Below are 15,641 nucleotides of genomic sequence, written 5' to 3'. Positions count from 1 at the left end.
TCATAATCAAGCTAACATCACCTGCATCCGGCAGCATATTAGATTGAGCAAAGACTAGGCTTTGTTAGCAGCTCCTACGCCTTTGGCAACCGGTGTGAACGTCTCCGGGCTCAAGTTGCGTTTGTAGGCGGTTCGAAAAATTGATTACGATGTGTTAACGGCAGATAAAAACGGTTTTAATTGCAGAACGAAGCTACAGAGGACACGATATGGGAAGTGGAGGAAACTCCGGTATCAAATCGATGCAGGACTATCAAAGAGTTGGCCACGTAGGTAAAACACGGAGCTTGCAGAACACCCGGGACACGACTAACTGAAGACACTAATGAAAAGTGTCTGCGTTGAAGCGAGACACGAATGAGACATGAGAATGCTACGTCTTACCCTGGTAGCTTGAAACAGGCGAAGTGAGGGAAAACCAGAGGTGTTGCCGAGTAGGCTGACAGCGGCCATGCAGGAGAGGGAAGCCGTAGGCATTGCTGATCCATAGCGTGGCACTGGTGTGAAGGCGCTGAGGCGAAGAAAGATGGTGCGGGTTGAAAACGGTGGGATCCGCCTGCCAGAGGTGGATCGTGGAGTAGGTGGCGAGGGAGCGGGAGATAGAAAAATCCCAGTAAGGCGAGAGAAAGGGAAAAGACGCTACTTGAGATGATCGAGGCGGTAGACGCTGCTTGAAATCATCGAGGAATCTCTTGCATCTGACGAACCTCTAAGGGGAAAAAGAAGGGGCCGAGCCACAGCTAAATGGCTTTCATGACAGCAAGCCGAGGTAGAAGGACGGGGAATCGCGAAGTTGTGACGTGCAGATGAACGGATTGAACGCAGCTGGGAACCGGCTGACGGCTTGGGTGTGGATCCTTTTATGCAGAGCTTGATTGACGATTGGTTGCGACGGTTGTGGTCCAGCGCTGAAGTCGGAGATGAGCATGACGCCGATGGGCGAATGGAGGGGGCGGAGTCTTCCAGCTTGAACTTTCGCTATAGCTCCATTTTATAGCATAATCAAGTAACAATGTTAGAAGAAATTTCACTTAATAATTTAACTCCTTGAATTTGGGCCTCTGTCTCTTTAAAAACTCCTGCTCGTTCTGAAACTCCGCCTTCCGGAAGTCGTCACAATAAAACTCCTTTATTAAACTTTTAACGTTTTTTTTATTTATTTATTTTTTTATCAGCATTGCACTCATAAGTAGCTTATATAATGAGCTCAGCTGATGTGAAGCTCCACCAGGTGTTTGTTAATTTCTGCAAGCTAGCTGGAAGGAGCTGAGTGGGGAAGACTCGGGTGGGGGGGCTGTGACGCGGAAGCTCGGTAGCTTGGAAACTGAGGGGGAGTTGCGCCTAGAAAAGAGGAGGAGATGCGCCTTCGGTCCCTCCTGCCGTTTTTGTACAGCTAGATGGTTGCCACGGGAGATTAAAGGATTTCTCAAAATCCACGAAAGACTCAAGGCAACACTCCAGGTATGTTTTTGGTGCGGGAGTAACATTATAACATGACGTAAAGCTCCAAAAAGTCAAGTTTACATAATACTGCCCCGTTAAGTGAATCTAAACATTGATTTGAGTCTTTCAGAAACAGGGTAGAATATTCACTTATTTACAAGGGAACAAATATCTTTTTATTATTATTATTATTATTATTATTATTATTATTATTATTATTATTATTATTATTATTTTACTCTTAAAAAACTAAGATTAATGCATTCGGTTGTAACAGCAATTGCATTTGGAAGAAAAAGTGGAACGCCTACAAGCCTGAGAACACCATCCTGATTGTAAACTAAGGGGATGACAGTATTGTAAAGAGTGGTGCTTTTTCACCCCACAAAAGAGATGGCATTCTAATGTAATTTTGTGGAAATACTAAAACAACATCTCAGGACATCAGTCAGAAAGTTAGAAACTGGGCACAAATGGCAATGACCACCAAACTAGCCAACGAGCTAGTCTGGATACACCATTTCTGTCAGGAGGAATGGGCCAAACCTCCAGCAAATGAAGGTTAGAAGCTTGTGGAAGGACACCTAAAATGTTTGACCCAAGTCACACAGTTTAAAAACAATTCAATTAAATACTAAGAAATTGCATTTAAAGATCTGAATTTGAAGAAGGTGGAGAAAAAATATTATCTTCTTCATTAGTCTGCATTTAGCAAATGAAACACATAGAACAGGAAAGTTTTCTCTCACTTATTGTCGGACTATAAAGGGGGGAAAACTATGCGTACTTTCATAGAGTGCATGTAAATATTTGGTTTCACGTGCCTGAATTCGCAGCTAGAAAGCATATTGCCCTCAAGGGTAAATGTTGTTACTCTTTCACAACTTAAAGTCTCCTAAAAGTTTCTCAGTCAAAGAGCATTCCCTGCCAGACGGCCCCCCAAAAGGCTGATTTCAATGACATCAGGGGAAGCTGTGCTCTGTTCAAACTCACCAAGTAAAAAAAACAACAACAAAAAAACAGCGACGTTAAGTTTGAAGTTCTTTGAATAGAGGATGCCACTCAGAAATCTTTGAATCTGCTCGTTCTCATTTTTAATAATATATTTTCCAGAGTACACTTTCTTCATCCAAACTAGAGAAAGAATGGACATAACCTGCCTCCTCCTATTTCCTTATTATAGCAAATTTAACTGTTCCAAATCCCACTTTTAAAGATAACTGTGTTAGACAACATCCTTTAGGTGTTTAGCTAGCTGATTCTTGGCAAAGAGGTGTTTGAGGTCGAGATCTTGTGGTGAGGTCTTGAGGTTGAGAAAGGTATTTAATATCAACAAGAAATGTGCCAACAACGAAGAGCCCATCAGGCCAAGACTACTCAGAGGTCGTGTCTGCATCAGTGTGGGGTGTTGACAGCTTATATAAATATATTATCCCTCTATTCACAGTCGGTAGTGTGTTCACATGCAGCCGGATGCACAGGGAAACATCTTTATTCATGTGCGAGGAGTGCTGGTATGTCTCTTTCTCTCTCGCACACACGCATGCAAAGTGGGCGATTTATTTCCCTCCCACCTTATAAGTGCAGGCCTCGCTCTCCATCTCCCTCCATAGGGGCACAGAGCCTGACCACAGACATCGTACTGATTGCTCACTGTGGTCGAGTGGTCTCTCCACATTCCCACCCTGATTCACTATGTGCAGAAAACCCAACAATGGAAAACAGCGGTTTGAGAGTGTCTGAAGGGTTGCAGACAGCGAGTGTTCTGTCTTCCCAAAAACTCTCATCTTTTTCATTTTTCAAAGTCTTAACCAATTTGAAAAAATAAAAAGACCTGCGTCCACCTTCGGACATGAATGTAACTTCTCTCTGCTGTGGCAGGGCGGTGGATGATAAAGTGATGGAGATGTTAGGAGGCGACGGCCATTGTGATGCTGGGTGGCTGTTACTCTGGAACTACCATCTGCCAACAAGGTCAGTTGCTAGGGGAAGGATTGTGCTGGACCGTGCCTGCTTCCCAGCTGCCATCCACACACACGCACTCCTCAGTGTATGCGCACCAACTTTCATACAAACAACGTCATCTCCGAATTACGGAGGTGGTTGTTGATCCGCTTTTCTGCAACTTTGGCAGAAGTCAGTTCAAGCATTTCATTGGAATTCCTTTTCAACTATGTGTGTGTGTGAGATGAGGCTGTAAATACATATCTTAGTACATAATAACTCTGTGGTCTCTTAGTGGCACCAAGCAAAATTCCTCATATTGTTACACAAGCATTTTAAGGATGTTCATGCCATAACAATACCCCAATTAATTGGAGCTTGGCCTATAACTGAGTCCTAGGATCACATAAATTGTTGGTTTAGCAGCTCAGACATCAAGCCAATGCCTCTTTGTCTGTCTCAACCCATACAAAAAATATGTTGTGACCTAAACGTAGACGTAAGTTCTTTATGATTCTTTCGTTAACACACACTCCACCTGTGGAGCAACCTCTTTTCCACAATTAACTGACCTGTTGAGCAATTTAAAGAAAAAAGTAAAAGCAAATTACTCTTTTAGAGGACATCTTTTTCATTATGATGGTTCTCGAGCTACTTAATCTAAGTTAATGTCATTTGATAGTTCGTCCTACAATTACATTTTTTTAATGAGATGGTAGAGAAAGAGAAATACGTTTTTCATCTCCCTCTAAGACATCTTCTGCACTTTTTCTTTGCTCACGAAGATAATTTCAGCTGTTTGGAAACATTTCCAGTCTTGATAAAAGAACAGAAAGCAGCACACACCATTCTTCCTAAGCCTGCAACTACTGTTGATTACAAGCAGTGAGCCTGTAAAGCAGCAGACTCCAGGTTTGTTACTTGTACAGACAGTTTGACCGACTACCCAGCTAATATTAGCTTGTTAGGATACCGTTGTTGTTCTATAAAAAAGCAAAGTCTGCAATGTTTTATATAACTATTTACTTATGAAGTATCCTTGTCATATATATTTTATTTTTGGTTTGTTTGTTTTGTGTTGTTGACTGGGCCATTTTGTAGGTGTAGAGGCACATCTGTACAATGAAATAAAACTAAAAGCCATGGCTGCAGTAATTAAATTCATAATGAAATTACCAACAACTACAACAACATTGAACTCGACACACCTTTACTTTTGCCTGCGGCGCATTTCTGTTTTGAATGAAATCAATTCGATGAGCAATTTTTACATTTTTGTCTAAATCCTGTGATACAGTGAAACTGTGGAATTTTTTTTTTTAGCATGTGAGAATCTAATACCGCCCTACGCCTGTGGTTAAGTTAGTTACTTAACTGGCACACTTGCTTCTTCAGCCTGGACCGTTTAGCGTGCACTTTTTTTTTTTTTTTTGCAAGGTCAGGATATCATGGAGAATAGATTTATTGTGACAAGAAATTGAATATGTATTACTGGGTAAGCCCCGTGACCAAATAAAATAATTTGATACAGGACATATTCCATTCATGAGAAGCCTGTATCTGGGTGTCAGCAAGATGTTACCATGAGATATTGGCAAAACAGGCGCTGTATGTGTCCAAAACCAAAATAGGACTCAATCATATAATTTTGTGCTGTCTCCAGACCCTCCACTCCGGTTTGTGCCTCTCTCTTGGTCGCCAAAGCAAGTGACTTTTGTTTAGAGCAGGCTGTTGTTCCTGTTTGTGCCCTTCTCACCATGGCTGCCTGCTTGCCGCCTGGCAGCCCCGTGTGTCAAAGGTGGCTGCTGCAGAGCAGACTGTGGGAACAGCCGGTTAGCCTCCCTCGGTCTCCTGCTCCCCAACCAGAGGGGCAGCGATCAATCCCGCACCCCCGCCCCTTTCCACTGAGCACACATACACATAATCACAAACACACAAATGGCCGAGCAAGCTCGTACTCACACAAAAACCCTACAATGCTCACACCCTTTCCCAATAATCCTCGGAAGCAATTTCATCTCGACTCGGGTGGCGGCCCATTGTCGCCAGCCCCTTCAATCTTTCCTTATTAACTCTCGCTTTGTCCCGCATCCGAGCTTCTGGACTCATCTCTCCTACATTCCGATCAGTGCTGCTCTCAGCACTCCCAGGCAACCTCCATTCGCTAATCCCACTGCCTACCCCCCCACCCACCCGCCAGCAGCCCCACCCCAAGGAGCGCTTACTGGTTTTTTTCCCAACCTGCCGATCACCTACTTGCAGAGTAAGGTAGGGGCTTTAACTCCATGGGTTTTTCTGAAGGCAGAGCGTGAACGCGGGGCGGGTGAAAGAGGAGGCGGCCACAAAGTGACTCCAGCCCAGACAATTAGAACAATGAGCCGGGCATGTAGGGGGCTAACTCGCTGCGTCACGCCTGGACGGTGGGGTATTTTGTCAGTTTAATGAATTGTCCGTCAGGCCAGGGCCACATCGCAGGCTGTGCAAGGAGAGGCCAGCAGGGACCCAGACACTAAGTCGGTATTTATTACACTGCCTTTGTCACTAATTGAGCTAATTATCACTGACTCCTCAGCACTCCCACAGGCAGCACCCCCTCCAATCACCGTCTCTAACAACTCTCCCATCTTACTCTCTTGGCAGGGGTGTGAACTCTGCTTTCACTCGGTTTTTAACTACCACTTTATTTCATTGGGTTTTAATACTTTCCATTCTTCATTGCTTTTTACAATGCCTTGCAAGAGTATTCTCACTCATTGAACTTTTTCAAACGTTGTCATGTTAGAAACCACAAGCTTCAGTGTAATTTATTGGGGTTTTAGGAGACAAACCAACACGAAACATAACATACTTGTGAAACCTTTAAAGCAGTGTTCAGTTATAAAACAGAGAACAGTCTAATCCATAATTTCAAAATGAAGTGTATGGAACAACTGCAAGCCTACAAAGACATAGCCCTCAACCTAAGTTGATGAGTTGGACAAGGAGACTATAGGAGAAGCAGTTAAGATGTTTTTACTCGTCACTCATCCATAAAGGCCATATTTTATCAAATTCATGACAAACAGAAGATGACAATTGTTCCCACCGGAGACATTGATCCGAGGAACTCCAACAAGTCTTTTGTTAAAATCAAATCATGAGAAATCCCCATTTTACATTTTGCCACAAGCCATGGAGGAAACACATCAATTAAATGAAAGAAGACGCTCTGGTCAGAGCAGATAAAAAAATTAAACTAAACTTTTGGGCTACATGCCCAAAAGTTACCTATGGTGGAGAACCAACACTGCTCATGACTCTGTAGTCACCATCTCCACATTGGTGGACGGTGGTGGCAGCATCATGTGCCACCACCAGCAGCCAGCTTTTTTGGGAACATGGAGGAAGCTGTATAGAGGCATTGGATGAATTTGTAATGGAATAGTTTAGATCAAAGGATCTTCAGCTGGTAGAAATCCAAACCTAAACTTAATTTAGAAACTGCTGCAATCTTTGAAGATTAAAAAAATTGGCTGCACAGTTGGTAGAGCTGTTGCCTTGCAGCAAGAAGGTCCTGGGTTCGATTCCCAGCCCGGAGTCTTTCTGCATGGAGTTTGCATGTTCTCCCTCTCTGGGTACTCCAGCTTCCTCCCACAGTCCAAAAACATGACTGTTAGGTTAACTGGTCTCTCTAAAATTCTCCTTAGGTGTGTGTGCATGTCGATACACTGGTGACCTGTCCAGGGTGTACCCCGTCTCTCGCCTGAAATGTCTCGTTGGAGATTAGGCACCAGCACCTCTCCGGAGAACTCTGTCATTATCTGTCACAATATAATGTGATTTGCAATCACACACATATGCATAAGTATTTCACCATATGTGCTGAAATATTCCTGTGTGTGTGTGATGGGAATCCTTAATTTTTATTTTTTTTTTAAGGTTCAATCAAGGACTTTGATTTGCAAATTAGCCTGTGGCTAGAAAATCTTTATACAAAACAATAGTTGCTTGTTTTTATCAAGTAACATCACTTAATCTGCTGTACTATGTGGAAGAAAATCAAGGAGTGTAAATAATTTTGCAATATACTTTATTTCTTTGTCAAATTTAGATTACAGTTGTCATTTCTACTCATCTTTTCGATCAGTAGCTTATTCACGGTTTGGCAGGTGTTCACATTTTTGTGGTAAAGTTTTATCAAATCTTTCTTTTTATGTTGCTTATTCTTGGAACTTTTCTGTGTTTGCTGAAATTTGTTCTTGAAAATTTCCCAACTTGATCAGTTGATCAAATTCTTATATATTTTTTTTTATAATTGTTTCTCATTTTTGCGTGGTTCTGCGTGCATCCTATTTGACATCCTCTCAGAAACCCTGTTTGCTCTCAGACTGCTCCTAGTTAAAGACTACAAATCTTTCCAAGTCTCTGTGGTTAGTTATGTTGCCAAAGTCCTGAAAAGGACTCTAGTTTTCTTTTTTTTAGTTATTATTATTATTATTATTATTCTGTCTTTTTCCCCCCTTTCAGACATTAGGCAAATGAAGCAAATGCCTTCAATCTACATCCATATACTGTATGAGATAAGAGTTATGTGGCTGGATAAGCAGAGCCTGTCTCTGCGCTTCAGAGCACAGATGCAGGGATGCTTTGTGAGTCTGCAGAAAGAGGCTGCTTTGGCGGTGGTAATAGGATTAAGCAAAGGACACCCAGGGACCAGCTTATGTGTTCACTTTCTCCATTGTCAAACTTCTTACACAAAACAGAACGAATATCAGACGTTAACAGCATCTCAGACACATTCAGAAGAACTGGCTTAATTGAAAATATAACCTTTATTTGTCTATCATACAGTAAAAAAAACCCCAACTAGAATCAAAGATTTTTGGATTGGAATCTAAAAGGAGACTGTTCTGACAATATTCTATAACAGTATAAAAATCAGCAAAAATAAATATTTGTATTTACACTCATAAAAAAAGTAAATATTCAGTGCATGACCAAAACAAACAAGTGTTTTCTTAGCAGAAAAATAGAATTTTCTGAAAAAGAGTCAACTTTTGTCAGCTACATTAACTAAAAAGGGGAAAAAAATACCTCTAAACATATCCTGAATTGACTCCATGCTGTCCAGTCACCGATGGGCAAATAAATCATTTGGCAAATAGACAAGCCCCACTTTTATAAATATATTTTGCTATTTTAATACCTACATCCAGTGGCGGTTTGTGGTATGGGCCAGGGCGAAATTAAAAGGGATGGGGTGACCGACAGGGTTACATATTTTCTGCATGTTATCCGTTTGCCCTTCTACTCTGATAATTGCTTGCATTTAATTGTTTGTGGGGCAGCAGTAAGAGGGGCTCACTCAAGAACCACCACCACTTACATCCTTTTGGTTTTCTTAGCTGATGCACACTATGACTATCTTCATAGTAGTTTTATTATTTGAAAAAATATTTGCTGCACGTTACACTTTTTAAACATAATAATTTTACCAATTTTAACTACGTTAAGCCTAGATTGAGTCATGCTGGACACTTCCTTTTTCTTAAGTCACCGCCCGTTTTTGTGCCAGCTTTATCATTTCTCAATTCTGATGCAAAATTTAGCACAATATTCAGTGTATTCATAATACATTCAAATAATGTAGTTGTCTGGTGTCTCACTGTGAATTTGCCAGCATTTTTCTGGTCAAGTGTTCAAGTGGCAAATCTGTTTTTCAGGGATTCAAGAAACGGAGAAAGCTAAAGAAGCGAAGGGACTTGGAGGGAAATTAGAAGTGGTTGGGAGCATCCAAGCTCTACGTAAACAAGCGGAGTCGAAAGTGCTCCTTGCTTGGTAATAGGAGAACATATTTGTAGCTCTCTGCTCTGTGGCTTCAGAAACATCTGTGAAACACTGCCCTGCTTCCCACTTGGACATTAGTTGATGGTTGCTGCGATCTGTTCGCTAAATCCTTTTATTTCCATGCTATTCTCAGCGTGGCGGGGGGATTTCCCTTCAACATAAATATTTTTTGTGTTCAAATATTTGCTCAAAACAATGGTTAAAAATTGTAAGCACCTGTGTTCCTTTGATACCCTGTTCATACACGTGTGCTTTACTTTGTCCTTCTGAGACACAGGTAGGATTTTTGGGCCAGAAAATTTTTTCTTTTTGTCATTTTACCTGGATTTAAACTTTAATACCCTCTTCCGAACACCTTAACTTGAGAGCATCGCGTTCTCTAAAGCAACAACCTGCTTCGATTAAAAAAACATTTAAAAAAGAGTTCGATCTTTGTCTCCAATACATGCCCAAATATTAACTCAAATGTTCCACCTTCAATCATAGACACTGATGTAACGTTCGTGTGCTGGTGCAGTTCAGGCAGCTGACATGACAGCACCAGTGGAACGTGCAGTGGCAACGTTCAGTCACGCTCTCAGTTTGAGTCTTAAATCCACGTCCGCAGCACAGCAGCTCGCATCCATCCAGGCCTGGAGATGAGCTGTTGCATGTTCTTCCAGAGGTTCCCAACGTGCCAGTTTTCCCATTGTAAGAGCAAAAGTTTGGCGATTTCTCAAAGTAGACCAAGTCCATGGAAGACGGGGGTTTGTGAGCTGGGTTTTCTGGCTCCAGATGTCTGGGCTCGGCTCGGTGAGAGGCACGGTTGCTGCCCTTGTTGGCATAAATGACTCTGGACGCGCCGTCGAAGCGTTCCTTCAGGAAATCTCCCACCGTGCGGAAACTGGGTAGGCGCATCCAACAGGTCCGCACTGTGCAGGATCCAGACATGCCATGGCACTTACACTCCTGACGCATCTCTGAGGAGACAGTCTGTTGAGAGAAGAACCAGAACATAAATCACCAAACTATCTGATGCAAATCTGTTGCATCGAACTGTAACAATTCATTTGTTACCATTCTTCCGGCCTCGTTGTTGTGCAGGTTGGTGAGGTATCGCAGATCTCTTCCCCTCTCACTGGAGTCCACAAACTCACGGCTGAACATCTTGCCAAAGTCCACATTGTCACTGCAGCCGCCCCAGTGCCAGTCTGGGCCTCCAGGACCTCTGCGCCGATAATCACATGTACACGACTCAACAGCCCCTTCTGAGCAGGATCGGGCCACAGCATGAGTCACTCCAGCGCTGGTGATGGCAAACACAAACGCAGTCTCTCTGCAACCTGAATAAGCATCAAAACTCTCCATTAAGAATTTACACAACATTTCAGACAATGATCCCCCCCCTTTTAACTGAAAGTTGGAAAGTATTTATAAGTAAATGTTCACAATGTGTCCTGTTTAGGGCTGTCCAAATATACCCTGAGGAGAGAGACAAGAAAGACTCACCACGATTGACAATTTTGCCAAAAATCGCTGGACTGTAGGTGGTTGGGCAGTTCCAGCGGCGGTTGCGGAACTGCCACTTGCACTCCTTTATGGCTGTGTGCAGCCCTGCAGCGATGGCGTGCAGAATGCCAGGATTCTGGCGAATCAGCCGACGCTGGCGACGACTCAGGAGGGCCAGGCTGGGATCCAGGACCAACTGCACACTCTTGGAGTTGGTGAGGAGGTTGGACGAGGAAGCCACATTGACTATTCCCCTGAGATGAAGACAGGAAGGAAATCAGAGAGCAGTAGCTGCCTCTTCAGTCATGTGCATCCTGTTGACCCTCCAAGCTAGGCATCGACAGTTCTAGTGTTTATTTGTAATGTCAGAAATCACTGTACTACAATAAGAATTCATTAATTTGGGCCAAAATGCATCAGCTGTAATCAATCAATTTACCTCAAGGGAGAAAAACGTGTATGTATGGTTTTGATTGGTACTTTGACTGATCATGATTTCTTTTCACTGGACCAGAAATGACTATCAATAAATACTGCATAAAAATATGATTGGATGCATTTATTGTGTGCACAGTTGAACTATATTTAATCTGTGGTAGTAAAAAGTAAGTTTTGCCTTCAGAACATTTAGACAGACGATAGATTTACACTCGGCAGACTGTGATGAACATTTTATCATCACTTTTATCATCATTGCAATAAAAACCACAAAATCTTGTGGTAAAATCTTACAGCCACATTGTTGCCCACCCCTACTCTGAACTCTCACATGGATGTCAACAGAGATCTCATGGGTAGTGTGGTGCCTTTGAAATTACAGTGTGCATTCTGTGCTACAACAATAAGCTGTGACACATGTATTCTAACACCACAAGGAAACATTCAGGCTCTGAGTCAGAATACACGTTTTAGACTTCTTTGTGAATCACGTGATCTATCTATCTATCTATCTATCTATCTATCTATCTATCTATCTATCTATCTATCTATCTATCTATCTATCTATCTATCTATCTATCTATCTATCCGTTCGTTTTAATCGTATAATTTTTAATATTTGTGGTCTATTTTGCCACTAATGTTTCCTCGGTTTCGGGCCAGTTTCAGCCCGGAGCAGCAGCCTCTCATCGCCTCAACCCTTTTGGTGCTCAAATGTCGGAACATTCTGGATGTTTCAGTGCGCATTCTAATTTTCAACTTTCTCTTGTTTTGCTGTTAGTTTTTTATTCATTTATTTATTTATTTATTTATTTATTTATTTTTTTTTTTTTTATGTGTGACTTCTGCCATCTTGGACCCCTGTAATGATCATGTCTCCTGATGAGCATTATCATCCGGGAGAAAGTTAAAGAAAAATCGGGCGAGTCTTGGCCTCCTCGGAGGGGCTGACCTACACTGTAGTGCGGTGAGGCCTGGGATCATAAATAATAATAACAATCCCTATTTTGGAGAGATATTTTCCTCTTTCCATTGCTTCAATTTCCTTCTTTTTTTTTCTTGGAGTTCAGCTGGCATTTTAAATATTTGAATTCTCAACTAATCTAATGACGCCGCAAAAAATGTTTTCGTCAGATCGCCCACTTCAACACGCCCAGCCTTCATATTGCTGTTTTTTTTTCTTTCTTTTTTTTTTTTGTCAAGCAAGAAAGTACTCTAAACCATGCAAATCGGAATTTTTATATATATATATATATATATATATATATATATATATATATATATATATAGGCCTTTAAAATAAAGTGCGGCTCACTGTGTTAGTTTGAGGTCGCAGTTATATGGGCAGAGGAATTTGGAGACACAAGACCTCATATAGGATTCCTCTCAGCTATGAAATAAATACATTTTTAATTTATTCCACATTGCGGTGAAAAAAATGTCAGACACTTTTTCGCAAAAAATCGGAGCCAGAAAATGAGGGAATGGGATAAATTAACTCCAAATGAAATGTAAAGCTATAATTATTATATCTAAATTGTTTATTTAACGAACTGTAAATTAAATCTTAATGATGAATCTTTGAGCCGAAGTGGAGCAATTTGGAAAAGAAATCTAAAATCCCACAAGTCGTATTACCATGCGGTTTCTCCCCTTTCTCTCTCTATTTCTCTCTCTCGTCTCTTTTAAAGAAAAAAAAAACTCCACAGAAGTTGTGAACCGTTCCAACACAAACAGATTATCTCGAGCATGCAACGGAGAACTGTGGTAACCCAGTAAAAAGAAAAAAAAAAAAAAAAAAAAAAAAAGCATGCAAAGTGTTGATGCACGGCAGCCCCGGCGATGCTGCAGAGGCTGCTGAGCCACCCGAAGGAGGGGATGCCCCGTCTGCTGCACTCACCACCACCGGCCGCTGTTGTTCACGGCCCCTGTGCGGGAAAGCGAAGACACCAGGAGGATGCAGGCGGCTTTAACTCCCAACAGCAGAGCCAGACTCCTCATCGTGGCTTCGGTTCAAACATGCTGGACGGGAAATGTCAAAATTCACAAGCGCAACAAGAAAGCATCCTTTGAAGATAATAATAATAATAATAATAATAATAATAATAATAATAATAATAATCGGTTTGTTTAATTATCTGCACAACTGCTTGCAAAGTCACACATGCTCACCGACGAGAAGACCTGAGAGATGCCGGCAGTCCTAATTGACTTAGATGGATCCTGAGTGGAGACAGGTTCCCTGAATGATGTGAAGTGTCCAGGCAGGATGCTGCTGCTGCTGCTGCTGCTGATGTCCTCTTCACTCTGTCTATCTCAGTGATGCTTTGCGAGGCGCACTGAACGCGTGGGACAGTCCCGAAGATTTGATCCCCTCGGTGACTGATAGGCAACACATTCTTCTCTTATTGAGCGCTACGAGAGGAATAAAAAAGGGATTTGCTGCTCTCATCTCCCTCTGTTTTTTTTTCTTTTCCTCGCTGCCTTTTCAATAGGATTGGAGGGAGGGATAGTTAATGCTCTTCATAGGGGCGCACAATGAATGAGGAAACACAACTGAGCAGAGAAGAGAAAGGAGAAGGAGTTTTTTTTGTTAAAAAAAAAAAAAGCCCACATCAGTGTTGCACATATTACTTGTGAAATATCGCGGCCATCCCTTGGAAAAGTGTGCGTCTCACGGCGTTTCCTGAATGGCACTGCGCGCGCACGCGCTGGAAGTGCCCGGTCTGACGTGTTGATGCTGCAGATGCTGCGAGTGCGTCCGCTTTGCTGCTCCGGCTTTGCCGCTATCACCGCGCTGTACAGTTACAGCGGAATATGAGCCATCTGAAACTGCCCTTTGAGCTGCCTACTCCCCTATAACCGCATCTCCTCCTCTCTGCAGTCCTTTTAAAACACGCACCCGGCACAACGAAGCTACGGTTTCACCTCTCCTTCCCGACTTAAAAAGTCCGGGTTTATTGGTTTTTTTTTCTCTCATAATTAATATTTTTCTGGAAGTGCCTTTTATGGGGGGGCAATAAAACTATCATCGCCTCTCCTTAAAGAGCGCGCACAAGGCGACGTGAATGCTGATTGAAACAGTAACACCCTCACGGTTGTCCTATTACTCATACTGCCTGCTGGGCTACTTAAATATTTTTTCAAACGCGGCACAGATGAAATATGGCCTCCAATCAGAAGTTTGATGCATGATGAAGCAGGGTAAGAGGGGGGACGAGTAAGGATATAAAAAAGAAGGAACCAGCCTTAACATCTGGCTTGCAGACCTCCCTCGACGCATGAGTAGCGCAGTGTAATCACAGCTTGAGCCACTTTGCGGCATCTCCATCAAACTACACGACTTGGAGCGAGTCTAAATGTCCCCAAAACACCGTATTTGAAACGAATGTTTCATTTTGTGACATGTGTCTGCTGATTTGCATGTTTGACTGATCCTGATCTGCATCATCTCTCTCTCTCTGTCCTCCGTTCTCTTCGATTTTCTCTCATACCTTTGGATGACAGTAAAAGGAAGTGGGTAAGTAAAGGAGAGAGAGAGAGAGAAAAAAAAAAAGCTTTAATGACAGCCATCCCCACGTTTATACCCCAGCTTTATATATATGAAGGTGCTCAAAGGGGTTTCCTGGAGCAGTCATGCGACACCGAGCAGATTAGAGCTTCAATCCGGATAAAGGGAGCCTTTTATATACAAATCAACTTCAAATCACTTTTTAAGCCACTTAGATATACACACCAAGGCAGAATGCTAATGCACTTTTCATTGCTGCAGCTTAGGGAATGGAAGGAGATTAGATGAATTGGTGTCACTAAGCGAACCGTGTTCGATGGGGGGTTTTAACTTAATTTTATGAAAGTAGCTGGCGTGCACGCTTTATTATGCCCTATTTGGATAGGCCAGAACAGCGACTGATACCAAATCAACACAAATGATCCGCGTGTTGATGCTTAGCAGACTGGATTATGCTTTTCGTTTTGAGGAAAATGTCTTGAGAAAGTCTAAATTTCCTCTCTTCCAAATACACTTTAGTGAATGATTAAGCCTCTTATACGTGCGCCGCAAGCTGACAGGAGTCCGATCTGTCGCTTGAAATGTATGCATGTGCATCTATGCTTATACAGCTGATGGCTGCATTGACGAGAGGGACGTTGTTTCAAGCCCAGCAACGAGGAACAGCCGCTCTGATGGAGGTGGGAGGTATGGGATGGAGAGAGAGAGAGAGAGAGAGAGAGAGGGGGGTCGCATGACTAAAATCAGTATTGTTGGAGGGTCTCTGAGCAGAGCCGCTTGCCTGCTGCTGCCTCCCTGTCGTACAGTGGAAGGAGCAGCAGCTCTACCCTCCCCCGTTCATTAAAACAAACCAAATAAATAAATAAATAACACCATTTTAAGACTAAAATCTTCCATCTCTGTTAATTGAAAAGGAGAGGCCTGTTCTGCCACATCAGCATAAAATCAAATGTAGGACATTTGACTTTAAATCCAAATCATGTAGAAAAAC

The 15,641-nt window shown here is 42.4% G+C and overlaps 1 protein-coding gene across 1 annotated transcript; it reads right to left on the bottom strand.

Annotated features, from left to right (window-relative positions):
• Positions 1–8,935: 8,935 nt before the first annotated feature.
• Positions 8,936–14,471, bottom strand: wnt1 (wingless-type MMTV integration site family, member 1). The gene is made up of 5 exons (XM_015045475.1): positions 13,312–14,471; positions 13,040–13,161; positions 10,702–10,955; positions 10,270–10,535; positions 8,936–10,185 (listed from the first exon to the last, which is right to left on the bottom strand). Exons 2-5 carry the CDS (start codon positions 13,138–13,140, stop codon positions 9,694–9,696), a joined length of 1,113 nt encoding a protein of 370 aa, XP_014900961.1. The 5' UTR covers positions 13,141–13,161; positions 13,312–14,471; the 3' UTR covers positions 8,936–9,693.
• Positions 14,472–15,641: the final 1,170 nt, after the last annotated feature.

The sequence above is a fragment of the Poecilia latipinna genome, unplaced genomic scaffold (genome assembly GCF_001443285.1).
Source record: "Poecilia latipinna isolate Pla-1442-1.1 unplaced genomic scaffold, P_latipinna-1.0 Scaffold729, whole genome shotgun sequence".
Classification (NCBI taxonomy): domain Eukaryota; kingdom Metazoa; phylum Chordata; class Actinopteri; order Cyprinodontiformes; family Poeciliidae; genus Poecilia; species Poecilia latipinna.
The sequence above is the reverse complement of the archived record's forward strand: the minus strand, read 5'-3'. Positions and strand labels throughout refer to the sequence as shown.

Bases quoted from the DNA above. Each gene is read 5' to 3' on its own strand.
- wnt1 (XM_015045475.1), bottom strand. From the start codon at position 13,140: ATGAGGAGTCTGGCTCTGCTGTTGGGAGTTAAAGCCGCCTGCATCCTC. The intron at 10,956-13,039 runs GTGAGTGCAGCA...TCTTCATCTCAG, and splicing joins AACAACAGCGGCCGGTGGTG to GGGAATAGTCAATGTGGCTT. The intron at 10,186-10,269 runs GTAACAAATGAA...TTCTCTCAACAG, and splicing joins ACAACGAGGCCGGAAGAATG to ACTGTCTCCTCAGAGATGCG.